The sequence below is a fragment of the Perca fluviatilis genome, chromosome 17 (genome assembly GCF_010015445.1).
Source record: "Perca fluviatilis chromosome 17, GENO_Pfluv_1.0, whole genome shotgun sequence".
Lineage (NCBI taxonomy): Eukaryota > Metazoa > Chordata > Actinopteri > Perciformes > Percidae > Perca > Perca fluviatilis.
In genome coordinates this window covers 28,753,629-28,769,426 of record NC_053128.1, presented here as the reverse complement: position 1 = coordinate 28,769,426, position 15,798 = coordinate 28,753,629, and the positions used below count along the sequence as shown (strand labels likewise).

General features: G+C 39.0%; 1 protein-coding gene across 1 annotated transcript; it reads right to left on the bottom strand.

Annotated features, from left to right (window-relative positions):
- Window positions 1–1,023: 1,023 nt before the first annotated feature.
- LOC120546066 (kinesin-like protein KIF2A) lies at window positions 1,024–15,219 on the bottom strand. Its single transcript, XM_039780825.1, has 21 exons — window positions 15,018–15,219; window positions 14,031–14,125; window positions 12,094–12,213; window positions 11,796–11,850; window positions 10,474–10,593; window positions 9,246–9,346; window positions 9,067–9,162; window positions 7,285–7,339; window positions 6,278–6,440; window positions 6,106–6,196; window positions 5,544–5,607; window positions 5,360–5,451; window positions 5,055–5,197; window positions 4,746–4,950; window positions 4,479–4,589; window positions 4,301–4,368; window positions 4,078–4,167; window positions 3,452–3,593; window positions 3,106–3,207; window positions 2,660–2,795; window positions 1,024–1,775 (listed from the first exon to the last, which is right to left on the bottom strand). The coding sequence occupies exons 1-21, from the start codon at window positions 15,076–15,078 to the stop codon at window positions 1,690–1,692; spliced, it is 2,196 nt and encodes a 731-aa protein (XP_039636759.1). The 5' UTR covers window positions 15,079–15,219; the 3' UTR covers window positions 1,024–1,689.
- Between the last annotated feature and the right edge of the window lie 579 nt (window positions 15,220–15,798).

The window sequence follows — 15,798 nt, the reverse complement described above, 5'->3', positions numbered from 1 at the left end:
GGTAGATTTATGGGGCGGAGGACGATGAACTACAAAGGACGGACGTTGTGTGTTGTTGCCAGCGGTTACGAGTGATTTGAAGCTAACCGGTTGTGTCGCTCTGTTCGACGGACTGAACTTACTGGTAAGTGAACGCGCGCCATTTTAGCTTGGACCCGGAGCTGAGGCGCGTACGTGTACGTGAGCGCTTTTTTCTACGTTTTTGTCGCTGTTTTTGAAGTTTGTCACTTTAAAAAAAGTTTTTGTTGCTTTTTGTTACTATTTTCGACCTGTTCTTGCCTTCCATTCCTTCCTTTTTTCTACGGTCTTCTTTTTTTTTCTCCAAGTTTGTCAAAGTTTCGCTTTTTTCAAGTCTGTCGCTCTTTACGAAGTTTTTGTCGCTCTTTTCTAAGTTTTTGATACTATTTTCCACCTATTATTGTCTTACTTGCTTCTTTCTACCAACTTTTTACGTTCTTTTTAAAAGTTTTTGTTTCATTAGCATTTACATGTTTTTCAGTGACATGGCTGCTGTTTGGTAAATCTATCGCTGGTACTTGGCTTAAAAACACAATTCAAATGGGCAACAGTATTGAATAAAGACTGGTCTAGAGGATCTTGATGATGAATCAACCAGCGATGTTTTAAAGACGGAAGGCCTTTTAAAAACACTTATCGCAGTTCTGAAGGTAAAATATTCTGTCAGCTGTACGATAAAAATAAAAAAAAAAGTTTTTTTTAGAAATATTTACATCGAACAAATGTGGGCTGAGAATCACAGACAGGGTAGTAATTAAACTCGGAAATAATTGAGAGACTGACTGTTTGGTCTTTTCATTGGATTTGTGGACAAAAAAAACATTTAACTATTTTGTCAAAAACACACATTATTTTCTGCAAATGATTAAAGAACAATAGAAACAGAAAAATCTAAATCTATGAACTCGTGTCTGTAAAATGTGAATGAATAAAGTCTGTCAGAAGTAACACATACATTATAATCTTAAAATGTAAACGTGTTTACAGAATAAAAAAGTACAGCAACAAGAAGTAGAGTTTCTTTATTTTGGCAAATGAAAAATTACTGTTTCAGTAATCGTTGTATGGAACACTGAAATCAAGTGCTTTGTCTTTGATTATAGTGCCCCCATCAGGCCATTGAATGTAATGCAAGTTTAATTTGTTTTAAGCTTTCTCTCAATCAGACATATATTACATACAGTATCAACACAAACACACAGTGGCTCATTTTACACACAAACTCCACATGCCCTGTTCAACCCTGAGCTGTGACAAGAGGGACGAACAGGAATAAAATCCTCCAAATATTGCACAAAATGACAAAAGTTGTTTATAAAATTGGCCAAAGTGAGGATAAGCTATGATTTGACTCTATAAAAATGTATTTTAAACATAATTATTCACCTTTTTTGTTTTAAAATGAAGCACTTGTGACTTGTCACACATACAAAACTTTATAAATACACTTCACAGGGGGATAAAAGAGCAAAGACGGTCTGCTCTTTGGTTTTACAGATGGACGGATGCATGATGGGAAAGCGATGGCAGCCTGTACAGCAAAGAGGTTGAGGACAGAAGACAGTAAGTCATAAAATCACAGCTGAGCTACATCAGCTCTTGACCACCTCAGCGGCAGGCCTTCACCTTTCTGAAGTCAATATTACAGTGAAATATATATTTGATGTGTTTCTATAGTGCACGAGGCCTCTTCGGGGTTATCTGTTGGCTAGCTTGCTCCTCTTCCTGGAGTGCAGAACGGAAAGACTTGACTTTATCTGAAAGAGGAGAGAATATCACAGCACAGGTTACCAGTGGTGGAGTGTAACTAAGTACAGTTACTGTACAACCACTGCACTTAAAAGGACACATTTGCAGTATTTGTACTTGAGTCTTTTCTTCTAATGCCACTTTCTACTGAAGACCTATTCAGTAGGGGTGTAAATCGCAACTTTTATCACGATACAATATTATATTGAGTCTTTGAAACAACAGTTTGCTGATATCACAAGTCTGCCATGATACGGTTTCAATTTTGATTCAATTCAGGGGACTGCGATGGATACGAGACAATAATCATAAGCCCATTTAACACAATCAGTTACATTGATATCAACTCACTAAAAAGCACCTAAAATATAATTTGACAATTTTATTACCGAGCTCTTCCAGACATTTAAATGGAAAAACAAACTATTCTTTTTAATAAAAAAGAATAAATATAACGTTGAAGTTTAAAAATAAAGGTGCATTTTAAAGATATGTATCGATATTGTAAAGCCTTTTTTAACATCGTGGCCAGGGGACTATTAATTTGCACCGTCCCCTTCTCAAATAAACTGAATTTTCACGCATCGATGATAGTGGATCGTTAGGCCATGATCGCTTGAAAATATTAAAAAAATTTTATCTACAAAAGGGGGTCCTGCAGAACTAGAATGGGAACCACGGGATTCATTGATTGACAGACATAAAATGAAAACAATTTTGATAATTGTTTAGTGATTTTTCAATCCAAAATAATTGTAATATTTTAGTAATAATGTTGAGGTTTGGACTGTTGGACAAAACAAAGATTGTGAAGGTGTCCCTTTGGGCTCTTGAGTAACTGTGACGCCATTTCTCACTATTTCTACAAACCAGATGAACAAATGATCTCTACCTCTCAGCTCAGTGAGAATGTCAATCTTCTGATCCAGGATCTGTTCTAGTTGAGTTGCAAACGATTCAACATCGTAGTCCACCTCCTCCGTCATTTCCAAAAGCACCTTCTCGTCTTCCAGCCAGCGGATCGACTCCTGTAAGGACACGCTGCAGTTTTAACACAACACTTCTGTGTTGTTTAAACTTTATAATGTAAAAAAACTGGCTGATAAAGAGAACAGGAATGAACATCTGCCCTAAATTTGAACTCAAATGGACATTAGATATGGATTACTTGAAGGAAAATATGGTAAAACAGTCTGTATTGATCTATAGGTTTTTGATCCTTACGGTATCTGTCAGGGTTTAGACACATTTTGATGGATGGATTTGCACACTTTGCACGTTAAAATCAGGCTCCTTGACTTTTCTGAGCTTCCTCTATTCCTGAAGGATCTACTGTACCTGGAAAACGGCCCTGTGGTCCTCCAGAACCTGCTCCTCCATCTCCACCAGCTGAGAGACGGCTTCATGGAAAGTGAAGAGCTGTGGGGAAACCTCTTCCTCCTGCAGACAGAATGGCCATGTTTGTTTTTACATCAGTGACACTGTGACATGATGGACTGCAGTCTGCTGGAACCCCAAAAACTGTGTGGCTCTCTATAACGACCAGTACGAACAGGAAGAAGGATTACGGCAACCAGAAACTGTTTAAATGTACATGTGGGAATGTGAGTATTGTTTTAAGACTTCAGCTATCCTTTAGTTGCTTTGTTAAATCAAGGGAATGACTGGTATCTGTTTGTCTTACGTTCTGTTCACAGAGCAGCTTCAGATCGTCTCTCTGTGGAGAACTGCCGACCCCCCACTGAGCCTCCAGCACCTCCAGCTGGTGATGTCCTCCCTGATGGATGTCCATCGCTGCTGAAGGGTCCCCCGTCAGCTCCTTCGCCCTGAAATATCCGATGGAGCAAAAAAGGTTGGTAGTTGTATACAATATGCAGACGTGTTGCCGGGGTTAAAAAACAACAAACACTACAGACTGACTGCATGCACGCCTGGATAAAATAAAAGCAGGTCAACATCAACAATTAGACTGGTAATGCAAAATAAAAAATAAATCCTTTCTATTAACTTTGGGATTAAGTGACGTTGGGCCAGCATTATCATCCTACTGTAAAGGCTTGTTAATACACGGACAGCTGCGACCCCACGGGCAAATACTCAATCTGTTAGTATTATCCGCTAGGGGTGGGGGGGGAATCAATACACAGACAGTAAGAAAAATATAGAACATCTGGCTGAGACTGAAATATATTTCTATAGCTCTAAGCGACTTGGGTTTTAATGAGGAAAGTCATATGACAATGTGGTGGTAACTTGTTGTGAAGAGTGATGTGGAGAGAAGTGGTGAGAGAAGTGGTAAATCGATCATACTCATAAGTAGGGGAGAGTTCGGAGCGACTCCCTCCACCTCCGCTCTGGGAGAAGGGGATGTCTGAGGGACTTATCCCAAACTCCTTCACTCTGGAAACAGGGCAGGAGAGAGACAACACACAAACCCAAGGAGAGGAGACAGGAGAGGATCACATTATGCTTTGCAACTATTCTCACATTCATGTAATTTAAAGCTTAAAAAAAGAAAAACAATCTGATTTACCTGTTGGCATATCTCAGCGTGTTCAAGGTGTTTTCACATGACGCCATTCCAGGAGAGATGGTCGCAATCTGTGCAGGCAAACGCCATATTTATCAACAAAACCGTTAACTGAAAACGGTTATATTTTCAATAATGCATTCGTCCACAGGAGGTACAGTAATATTTGCTTTTGTCCTACCATGCATGTTCTGGAGTTTTCTCCTATGAAGGAGTCTCGCAGCACTTGGGTTAACTTGCTGGCTCTAAACGGAGTGTGAGGTTTGTTTCTGCCCAGCGCTCGAATGCACTCCTGCAGACAGACAGACAGACAGACAGAGAGACAGACAGAGAGACAGACAGACAGACAGACAGACAGTCAGACAGGCAGACAGGAACATCATCAGCAATTAACCAAGACGACTGCAATTTTGATAAGAGGTTGACTGATAAGGACTGAGGAGGAGACCTTTAGTGCCAGCAGGCTCTTGTTGATCTCGGCTCCTTCGAGGCGAGTCTGACGGTCCGCGCTGGACGTGTCGGCTCCTCGCTCGTTCCCCGCCAGGTCAATGAGGGAGAACTTTCCGTGCATCTTCCCCCGCCGACGGAGAATGATCTGGAAGACGGCGTGGCTCCGAGAAGAGTGAGCGTTGGCCGAGGTCTGACCGGAGGTCCTGAAGGAGACGCAGAGACACGGAGCTTATCCTCGAGGACCGGTCCAAACCTTTCAGAACTAACTTCTGCTCTTGCTGCTCTAATTTAGACGGTGGTCTCCTACCTGCAGCTGTTTCCCACTTCAATGAGTTTGAGGACGTCCTCTGTGCACTTCACCTCCCTCTCCTGTAGCCCCACCACCTGCACCTGCTGCTTCCCGTCCTCCAGGACCCGCAACTTGGTTTTGTTGTTTAGCAGGTCAAACACCTGTTTTTTTTAAATACAAACACAAATTGGTTCAGGACTGAAAATGCATCAGAGAGTTTTTTTAGTCAGTTATGCTTGCATCAAAGTGTCAAAGGCGACACAAACTCAGTCTTCTCCTCAAATAAATCTATTAATAAATGTCACTTAATAAAAGACACTTGCCTTCCCGCTGTAAATCTCAAAAAATGTTGCAAAGATTTGGAGATCCAACTTCTTGTAATTTGGTTTCTTAATCATGAGAAAGACATCTCTGGCTGCACAAGGAAAGAAAAAATAGAGACTTCAAAATTCAGTGAGAAGCAGTAAGCAGCAGTGAGAATCGCGTAGAGGTATGGGAGAAACTAACCAGACAGTGCATAGATCCCTTTAGAGCAGTCCTGGTTCTTTCCCGAAAAGTCCCCTCCCATCGTCTAAAAGAAAATACGAGTTAAAACAGGAAATGAGCACTAACAGGGTCCCCAAAGGGTCTTAGAAGTATTAAAAAAGTATTACATTTAGTATTCTAAGAATTTAGGCTTTAACAGTATTGAGTTTCATTTAGAATAGTCTTTTTTCTTGTCCTTTCGTAGGATTAAATAAATGCTGTAAAGTATAAATAAATATTTTGTGTGGGTAAATTCACTTATTTTCATAGCATAAGAGCTCTAAATGTAACAAATATATTATTAATTTTATCTTATTAGAGTACAAACACTTCACATAAACGTTTTATTAAATTCAGGTAATGTTACTCGATAATACTTCTTAAAATCCACACAGATTTTCCATTATATGGCCATAAAGTTGGCATTAAATGTCATCCTAAGTGGTGTAAAAAAGGTCTTTAACCGTCTTAAATTTAACTTGAAGAATCCTGGGGGTACCCTGACTAAAAACATTTAGTTTCGTTCAAAAATCAAAGCCCTCACGTGTGTTTTTCCACTTCCAGTTTGTCCGTAAGCAAAACAAGTCGCCATCCCCCGCTCGAAAATGGTTTCAACCAGTGGCTGAGCAGTGAACCTGAGAGAGAAGATTATTTCAAAATGTCTTTAATTTATTCCATATTGAACATTTCGGGGGTTCTATAGAGAACCAAATTACCTGTAAACCATTTCATTGGTGGAGTTTTCATCGAAGGCGTAGTCGAATCGGAACGTTTGGTTCTCCAGGTAGCGGGTCAGGTCGACTTTCTGCTTCGGCTCGTGGACCATTACCACGTCCTTACTGGGAATGGTGATCACATCCAAATCCTTCATTGTCAACTCTACAGAGACGTGGACAAAGACGTTTTTATTACAATATCTGTTAATGCGTAAACGTACGCTTCAAAAAGATGGCAGTTATTAAAGTGCCCATATTATGAAAAAACACTTTTTCTGGGATTTGGGGTGTTCTTTTGTGTCTGTGGTGCTTCCACACACATACAAACTTTGAAAAAAATTCATCCATGCTGTTTTGAGTGAGATACGGTTTCTGAATGTGTCCTGCCTTCAGTCTCCTAGTGAGCTGTTCAAAATCGGCTCGGACTGTGACGTCACAGTCCGAAATGAGCTGGCTAGCCACAACCGTTAGCTCGTAGCGTTAGCATGCTACGTCGTTCTCAATAGCAAAGCACTGCTACAACACACACAAGTTCACCATAATCTACAAAAGAACTACTTCCATGTGCGCCCTCATTTAGAAGTCTCCCAGCTAATCCTGCCTTGTAAGTGACTGAAGTTGGAGAAACAGCCTTTCTTTTACTGTCTCTAGAGTTAGCTAGCTGACATGCTCTACATCTGAGCTACTGAGCATGTGCGAGTGCAATCAAAGATAGTACAGAAGAAGAAGATGAAAAGAGGTCTCACTCTGTAGCTAAAACAGAAACCAGGTGAAAAGAGGATCTGCAGCAGTGAGAGAGAGCTGTGCAGTACAACAAAAATATGGTGTTTTTTGAAAATTAAACCATGTAAACCTATTCTGGTACAACCTTAAAATACAGTTATGAACCTGAAAATGAGTATAATATGGGCGCTTTAAAACTGTTCAGACAAGGCGACTTTTAGAGGCATACAATTTGCTTTACTTTCTGTCCAAACACATTGATTGTATAAAGCTTCTCTGATTACCTTTTTTATTGAGTGGACGTGCCCGTACACACACACATATCCTGTGCTCCTCGATCTGAAACATCAAAAGGTACAGATAAATTGGACTTTACATCATTTCTCAGGACATGCAGTCCTTGATGTACTGCATGTTGCAGACACTGCAAAGAGTTTAGACATTTAACACATGTATTTCCCCTCAAGTAGCTGTAAATCTGGAAAAAACAACTTATTCCACGCTGACGGTTTTACATATATTCTGTATTCGCTTGTTTCAGCTCTTTATTGAAGCTACTGTATATGATGTTTACACCGAGTGAAATATTGCAACCGCAATATTTTGTATGGCTGCACCGATTCATCAAATGGAAATATTCTAGATGTCTTATGCATCATTTTATACACATTTCCCCAAAAATGCAACCAGCCATGTGGTTTATTTGGAAGATTTGGGATCTCAACTAATATTTAAAACAAAGTTACGGGGGTTTTTAACTATGTTTGGCTGCAAAGCATGAGCTTGTAATGACTAGTGGGGTTAAAGGTGCTAAATCTAAAGATTAAGCTTGTTATAGTGTAGTTGATGATAACAAGCTCCACAACAAGCAATAAAGCTGCGTTCTTTTGGTTAAATACCCAGTAGTTGTTTCTAATTAAGATCTCATGGATGTATGTACAGCTGACCTAATATATAAATATGTCAAAGTCCCTTCTTATCTGATGTGTAACAACTGGATGCCTGGTGATTATCAGAATCCTTTATTGAGCCCCTCTGGGAAATTGTTGAGTTGCAGTTGCTCACAGTCAAAATTAAGTCAAAATAAGAGTAAGAAGAAAACTAAACAATAAGTGTATATAGCTAGCATAGCTAAAGTGCAAGAAATAAAAGTAAAGTAAGATTAGGTTATTGAGGAAATAACCAGAACCGAATGTCCTTAAATCTAGGGCTACATGATATGAGGAGAATATGCGATAACTTTGTTGAATATTGTAATAACGATTTTATTTGCGATAAATAAACCGTGTACTCAAAGTGTTCTCAGTTCTGCCTTTCTGCTGCTTTCAGTATTCTGCTAAAATACAACGAATTGCTTGTTGAATTTAAAACAAAGGAAAGGAAATAATTTCCAACATTCTTTTATTGAACAAACTGAAGACTGAATTGAATATTCAATATGACCTTATGGAACGGACTGAACAATGACATCAAACAGAGCCAAAATATCATTCAGTTCAAAAATAGATTAAAGAAATCATTACTTGACCAATACAGAAAGGAATAGACCGAAACATAGGAATGGAATTGTAATGTAAAGGTATTGTTGTATATTGTTGTAAGTTAGTGTAAGACCTGAAAGATTGTAAGCTGTATTTGCACATCTATTTGTTTTGTAATAACGTAATGTGAAGTAGGGGCAGGAGCTTCTCAAACTAATCCTTTTTTATTTATTTTTTGGTCTTTGGTAAATTCTGATTGTGTTTTCATTTTGTTGTTTTCATTTGTTTTGTTTTCTTTTGCAACATTGTTGATTGTTCGAGATAAACAATAAATCAAATCAAATATAAAAAGGCATCACCATCTTAAAAAAGAACTACATTTACATTTTAAAGTGCAGTTTTCCACTGACATTTTCTCTCAACCAGTGTCTTTCGCGATACAGTTATTGCCCCAGTTGATATGGCGATGACGATTAAAAAAACGATAAATCGTGCAACCCTACTTAAATCACTACTCAACTATCTGGACTCCCTGACTTGTTTCTATTAACTGAATCTGGAAACCCGGCTCTAAACCAGACTTACCAGGTCGTTACTGGTTAAAGGCCTGTAGTCCAGACTGGCTCGGAAGTCTCTGATCATACACATGATTTCATAGTTTGGTAAATTGACATCCACCTCCTGAAATGGAACAAAAAGCAAAAGTAACAAGTGACCTAACAAATGAAACGTTGTATGCGTGTGTGGGTTTTCTCCTCACTCACTTGTGCCCTCTTCTCTCTGAGCTCTTGCTGCTGAAGTCGTCTCTTCTCCCGTTTCTCCTGCAGTTTCTCAACTTCCTTCACACAGTTAGATTTCCTCCGTGCTGGAAAGAACAGCGGAAAACAATCACAACAAAAAGTAATTCGTTTGCAAATACGACATGAAAATGCTACTTGTACTTAAATGTTTCCAAAGCAACAAACCAATAATATATAATAATATAATATAGTACTTTTGCATTTGATACTTTTAAGTACATCATTCTGATAATAATCACACTTTTACTTAGATAAAATAAAAGCAGGACTTTTACACTCTCATTTTGTTACTTAAACAAATTAAGAGCTTCTAAATACTTCTTACGCCACTGGTTGTTAATAGTTTCGATGGAGCTTTATCGCAGTGAAGAATAAAATATATCAGGCTTCGCATACATGCATAATGCTTGTTTGTAGATTCACATTCATTGTTGGTTTTAAACAGTTAAAAATATAGTAATCTCCAGAGTTATTGTTAGAAGTGATTCTGCTGGATTTCAAATGTCATGCTTAAGAGTGTTGAATCTGAAGACTTATTTTATATTTCAACAGCAGTGTACATGTATGCTAATTGAAACATCCACAGCTGGAAACTTAAACAAGTGCTGTAGTATGAGCCCAGAAGCCGAGCCAGTGAGCGACTGTGAAAGAGCCTTTGACGCCCTCGCGCTCACAGCTGTGTGGGAGCATGACATCACTGGTTGTGGCCTCTGCAACATTACCCTCCGCCAGAACATAACAACACACCAGGGCTGTGCAGTTAATCACATTTTGACCGTGATTTCGATTTCAGCTCCTAACATCACAAAAACAATGTAATTTAGAAAAACTGTTTTTTTTTTTGCACGTTACATTTTGCAAGTTATCTCCTATTTTGTCTGGTGTTCTGAAAAGGGAATTCAAAAAGGGAAATTTCACAGTTTTCACTGTTCAATAAATGCAACACCTTTCCAAAATTCAATGAATAATCGTGTTAAATAATCAGGATTTCAATATTGACCAAAAAATTGTGATTATGATTTTCTTTCCATAATTGAGCTGCCAAAGTTTTTATATGAATTTTGAGTTTACTAAAATATTTTTAACTGCGTATTGTCGTTTTAGTTGTGATTTTAGTTTACTATAGTAACCCTGATGTGGACTTGACTGAACCTGGGACATGTCTGATCCAGAAGGAGAGGCTGTGTGTTACCGTTCTGCAGCTGTAGCAGCGACTGGTTGAGTGCAGACTGGGGAGCGATGGCTGGGGGGGGCGGCTCTGCAGCCTGGCTCTGCTGGCTGGGACGGGCCCGGGTGGTTCCCACCGCTGCAGCTGAGAAGTAAACAGAAGATCCGAGATAATAGTCATGCATTTGTGCAAAATTATAAAAAAAACTATATATTCTATAATATTTTCCACTCAAATCTACTGGTATCTTTTCATGCAGATAGTTTGGGTTTTCTTTAGAGCGGAAACGATTAGTCAGTTAATCCATTAGTCAATCGTCCAAAAATATATAATATATAATCATTTGAATGAATAAATGTTTTATTTCGTTTTACATTATAATGAAGATAGTACTACAATTTGGGCGAATATGGAACTAACAAAAACATTATCATAAATGTTTACACCAATCCACTTCACACAATATAACTTACACAATTAATAACTGAAAATGGAATAGGCCGAACCAGCGTGACATCGCGCTAACACAAAAATCTCATCCGGGGAGACAAATAGCCGCTGATTTGAATTGTAGAGCGATGTGAAATCTGCAAACTTGTTTATTTATGTCTGCTGTCAACGTATAAAGATACATATGTAGTCCGAGCTGTCTGATGTCTCTGCTGTGTTTATTTTCTGTACTGTACGGCTTTGCTAGCGTCTCTGGTTAAACCAAATCTGTCGTTAGGAACAGCAACATCTCACCGCCGGTCGGACTGACTGCTAGTTTGGGTGCTGTCACTGTCTGTGGCCCAACAGGTAAATTAGCTCTCCAAGCTAACGTTAGTCAAAGCGTTGATATGTGAAAGCATCAAATATGCATTTTAGATGAAGGAGATGAGAGTGTATCCAGTTGTTCCTCGACTCTGTTTAATCAGCGCTGTTAAATTGACTGTACGGGACACAGCAGTTTTCTATATGGAAGTTATTGTAAACAAACAATGTGATTGGATCTATAGGCTGAAGCCCAAGGCTTATTTTTGCCAATCCTTTACAATTCATAAAAAAACCAGAATATCAGCAACGATCTGTGCTTTGATCTGTCTTTTTTTTCCCCCTTGATTTCTAGGCGGATCCATTGACATTAATTTGTGATGAGCAGCAGATAATATAATGATGTCCTCACAAAATGTAAATCACACTGAATCTAAAAATATGAGTATCGTGTCTGTGTGTCCAGATTTGACTGAGTTATGAAGGTGAATGACTTTTAACACAAATTGTGGCAATCTGGCACTAAGGGTTTTAACGAACACTAAGCGAGGGAGAAAGTCAGTTTGAAAACCTCTGATTTAAATCCAACATACCTCTATTCTCCCGTGGAGGATTCTCAGCTTTAGGTATCGCTGTAGTCCGTTTGGTCTGAAAATATAAAAACAAAGAGACAGCACCATTAACCATTACAGAGTTGAAAGTAGACTGAGTTCAGAGACACTGTTCAATAACACTGCAAGATTTAAGACCTACAACCAAACCCTTGACAAGACAGTGAACACAAAACTGACTCAAAAAAAGTGCTTGTTTTCTTCCAGTCATGAATACTAATCTATGAACATGTCATTGTAACGTATTATATTAGAAAAGGATTGATGATGAGGAGCAGACCTTGGGGAGTTTGCTGGTTTTGGCAGCATTGGAGGGAGGAAGAGGTGCCTCAGGACTCTGTGGTATCTCCTCGTCAGGAACAACATCTGGATTCAGAGCAAAGACGCTCTCCAGATCAATCTGAGGCAGAAACAAGACAAAGATCAATATTATTATTATTATAACCTAATCTTATTCAGATCAAGATCTCTCTTGCAAGAGAGACCTGTGTATAGAGAGACGAAGTGAAACCAGAACTTCAGTTCAAGTTTATTGTCATATGCATATTAGTACCACAGCAATGAAACACAGTGTGCCTTGGCACTCTCTCAGCACCAGTCAATAATAACAATTATAAAAAACATAAATAGCATTTAAAAACATCTAGAAATATCCAAGCACAATAGAAATAGTGACTAAGTTCAGACCACAGCCCTCCTTCCTGTTGTGCTATCATTCAATAACCTTCCAGGTTCTGTTCCAGTGGTCAGAAAAACCTTATTCAAAATCCCACTTTGTAATGACATTTGTAACCATTATAATATCTAAACATCCAGCCCTGGAACAGAGCCTTAGCTACACAGTATGTCATGTAGCTCGCTTCATACGTTTAGAGATAAGGATGGTAGTTTTTTTAGAAACGATGAGAAATGTTTTTTAGCTGCCTTTAACGAACATCATTTCCCATAAACCCTAGACCTCAGTCGACTAAATGTCACAGCTCGTCAGAAGAGGCGAGTCCATGGTGGTCAGTTCAGACAGGTCTGTAACAACACAAGTGCAGAGAGGACCGAACAGAGATTACAACTAGAAAGTAGTGCTGCTCAATTATGGAATACTCATAATCACAATTATTTTGGTCAATATTGAAATCACGATTATTTAACACGATTAATCACTGACTTTTGGAAAACTGTTGCATATACTGAACTTATGAAACAGTGAAACAGTTAAAACAACAGTGAAAACACCTTGAACTGTGAAATTTCCCTTACTACTTTTCCTGTTTGAACATTTTGAATTCCCCTTCTGTACACAAGAGAAAATAAGTGCAAAATGATCATTTTGAGCTGAAATCAAAATTGCAATCAAAATTCAATTAATTGCAAAGCCTTCCTAAAAAGGTAAAAAATTACTTTAGAGGAGAGCGTTGGTCAGTTTTATGGATACCAACGCATGTACCCGTGTTGTTGCGTTTAGGGCTGGTATCAGTAGATACTTTTTCATTTTACCAATATGTCCTGATTTCTTCTCTTCTTATTCAACAGTTGCTCAGAGGGATCTGTGTCTCTTTCTGCCCTTTCAGTTGTCAGTCTGGCTGAACAATTGTACAGCGTTTTATTCTCCATGTAAAAAACTAAATCACATCTATTTGTAAAGAGGACTTTCCACAAACTAAAAGCATCAAAAGGCATTCAGACATATACTGTAGAGGAGTACTCTCAGACATCTGACTGGACACAATAAAGCTTTTGTGGCAGGAGATTACAGACTTTTGAACGGCAGTGTATATTCTTATCAAAATCATATCTGCGGTATTATCGTGTTTGAATGCACAACAAGTTAAGCTGACCTTACACAAAACGATTTTTCGAGCGGAATGAAATCATGAGTTGCTGCTTTCCTTGTCTCAATCGTTTGGGGTAAGGTGGTCATAAAATTCTGAGCTGTCTTAAGTCAATCTCTTTCCTGTCTTGATGTTCTGACAAAATCAAACGTGTTTGATATCATCTTAAGTTTTAAGTTATGGTAGTATAATCTTTTAGTCTGTGACTAAAAACTCAGTGACATTATGACAGATTGTCTTTAGATGTGAGATTGTGTCAGACCTTAGTCTTTTTCAGTGTCTTCTAGTGTTTGGTAGGCATTAGCCACACATTATTTTCCAGAACCACTGAACTGACAGAAAGAAATTCGTAAGAGAGGTACATAATACAGGAAGTTAGTGGCAGCTATACCTCTTTCCCTTTGGTGTCTCCATTCTCGATCCACTCCACTGTCACACTGTCATTGTCCTCATGCAGTGATGTGACCATCGCCTGGTGTATTCGTCCTGCAAAGAGAGAGGACGTAAAGAGACGCTAGGCCTGCTCAGTGCTGCATGATGGGACTGTAGAGTAGATATTTGCTGCTTTAGCCTTTCATATACAGGAGGCAGACATTAACAAATCAAATGAACCATGAGCTCTAGCTGAGATGATCACGTTCAGATAATTCAATGCAGGAAGAAAATATAAAAAATATAATATTTTGGAGTCACATTTTGACACTAAAATAAGGATACTGAGATGCTAATGGGTGTGGCTCATGATGGATGATGAGACTTTCCCACTGTCATTCACAACTTCAAGAGCTGCATTTACTGGCTCTTCGACTAGATTCTTGGCTTGGCTTGTCTTATCCACACATTTGTGTGGTAAAATAATTAACACAAAGCTGTTTTTAAAGCAGGATATTTTAGTGCCAGCCAGAGGAGGGGAGAGGCCCCCTGCATGCAGCTATCCTTCAGCTCAGGATTCAGAGGCCACTGCTGGATGATGCAGTGTAGGTTGGTGCGGTTAACAACATGCATGCTGGAGGGATAACAGCCATGATGCAGAGGAGAGGGGAGAGGAACCAGGGCAAGGCAGGGAAGGGCAGGTGTCATTTTTTTGGCCGGACAGCCGCACAGGTGGACGGACCCGGCAGCCCGCTCCCCTGGCCGGCCGACCAGCCGGTGTCTGCTTAACTGACAGTCGACAGTAGCATGACATAAAACATTTATGTTCGCGCAAACACTTTACTCGACGTTTTTTTTTTTAAACGGTGAAAAGATGTAGCAGCTTGCTAGCTTAGCAGAAGCCGTTTTAAACCGTTTTTAACAGCGGTAACGTTAGCTCGTTGCACCCGGACGCGCCGGATGGAGAGCGGTATCTGTGTCTGTGTGTGAAGAGCTAGCTACCTACCGTCGCTCCGTTTTATCTCCACGTAAATGCCCACGAAGATCTTTCCGAATACACCGGCCATCTCTCCTCGTGGATTGTTTTTTTTGTGTGCGTGCGTGTGTGCGTGCGTGCGTGTGCTGTCTCAAGTTGTGTGCTGCTGCTGCAGAAACTGAGGTCACTAGCGGTCAGTCATAGGAGAGGCAGGAGGAGAGCAGAGAGAGCCGCTGCGCATTGCGCATGCGCGAGTGGTGAAGTAGTAAGAAGCATCTTCTGATGCTTCTTACTACTTATATACTACTATATATATATATATATATATACTAGAAGCGGTGGAAAAATACTCAGATCTAAACGTACTAATACCACACTGTGAAAATACTCTGTTAAATACAAGTCCTCAAGTATAAGTCTGTAAGTATAATCAGGAAATTGTAGTTAAAGTTTTAAAAGTAGGCTATACAAATGTCCCCTGGGACTGTTATTATATATTTTATCTTCATTAGATTGTTATTACTCATGAGATATTGTAAAAGCAGGAATGGTGCCCCAATTACCCAGAGCCCAAATAATAATGCATTTAATTTTTTTTGTGCTTTTTTAATACTCAAAGACACTTTACAAAGTTTTAAAAAGAAAATACAGATAATACGAACATTCAAACACTTAAGTGACACCTTCACAATGTTTGTTTTGTCCAACCAACAGTCTAAATCTCAACATTAGTAGCCTACTGATGCATTACAAAATACAAAATCAATTAAAGTAATTAGAAATAAATTAAAATGATTACAAATAAATTATA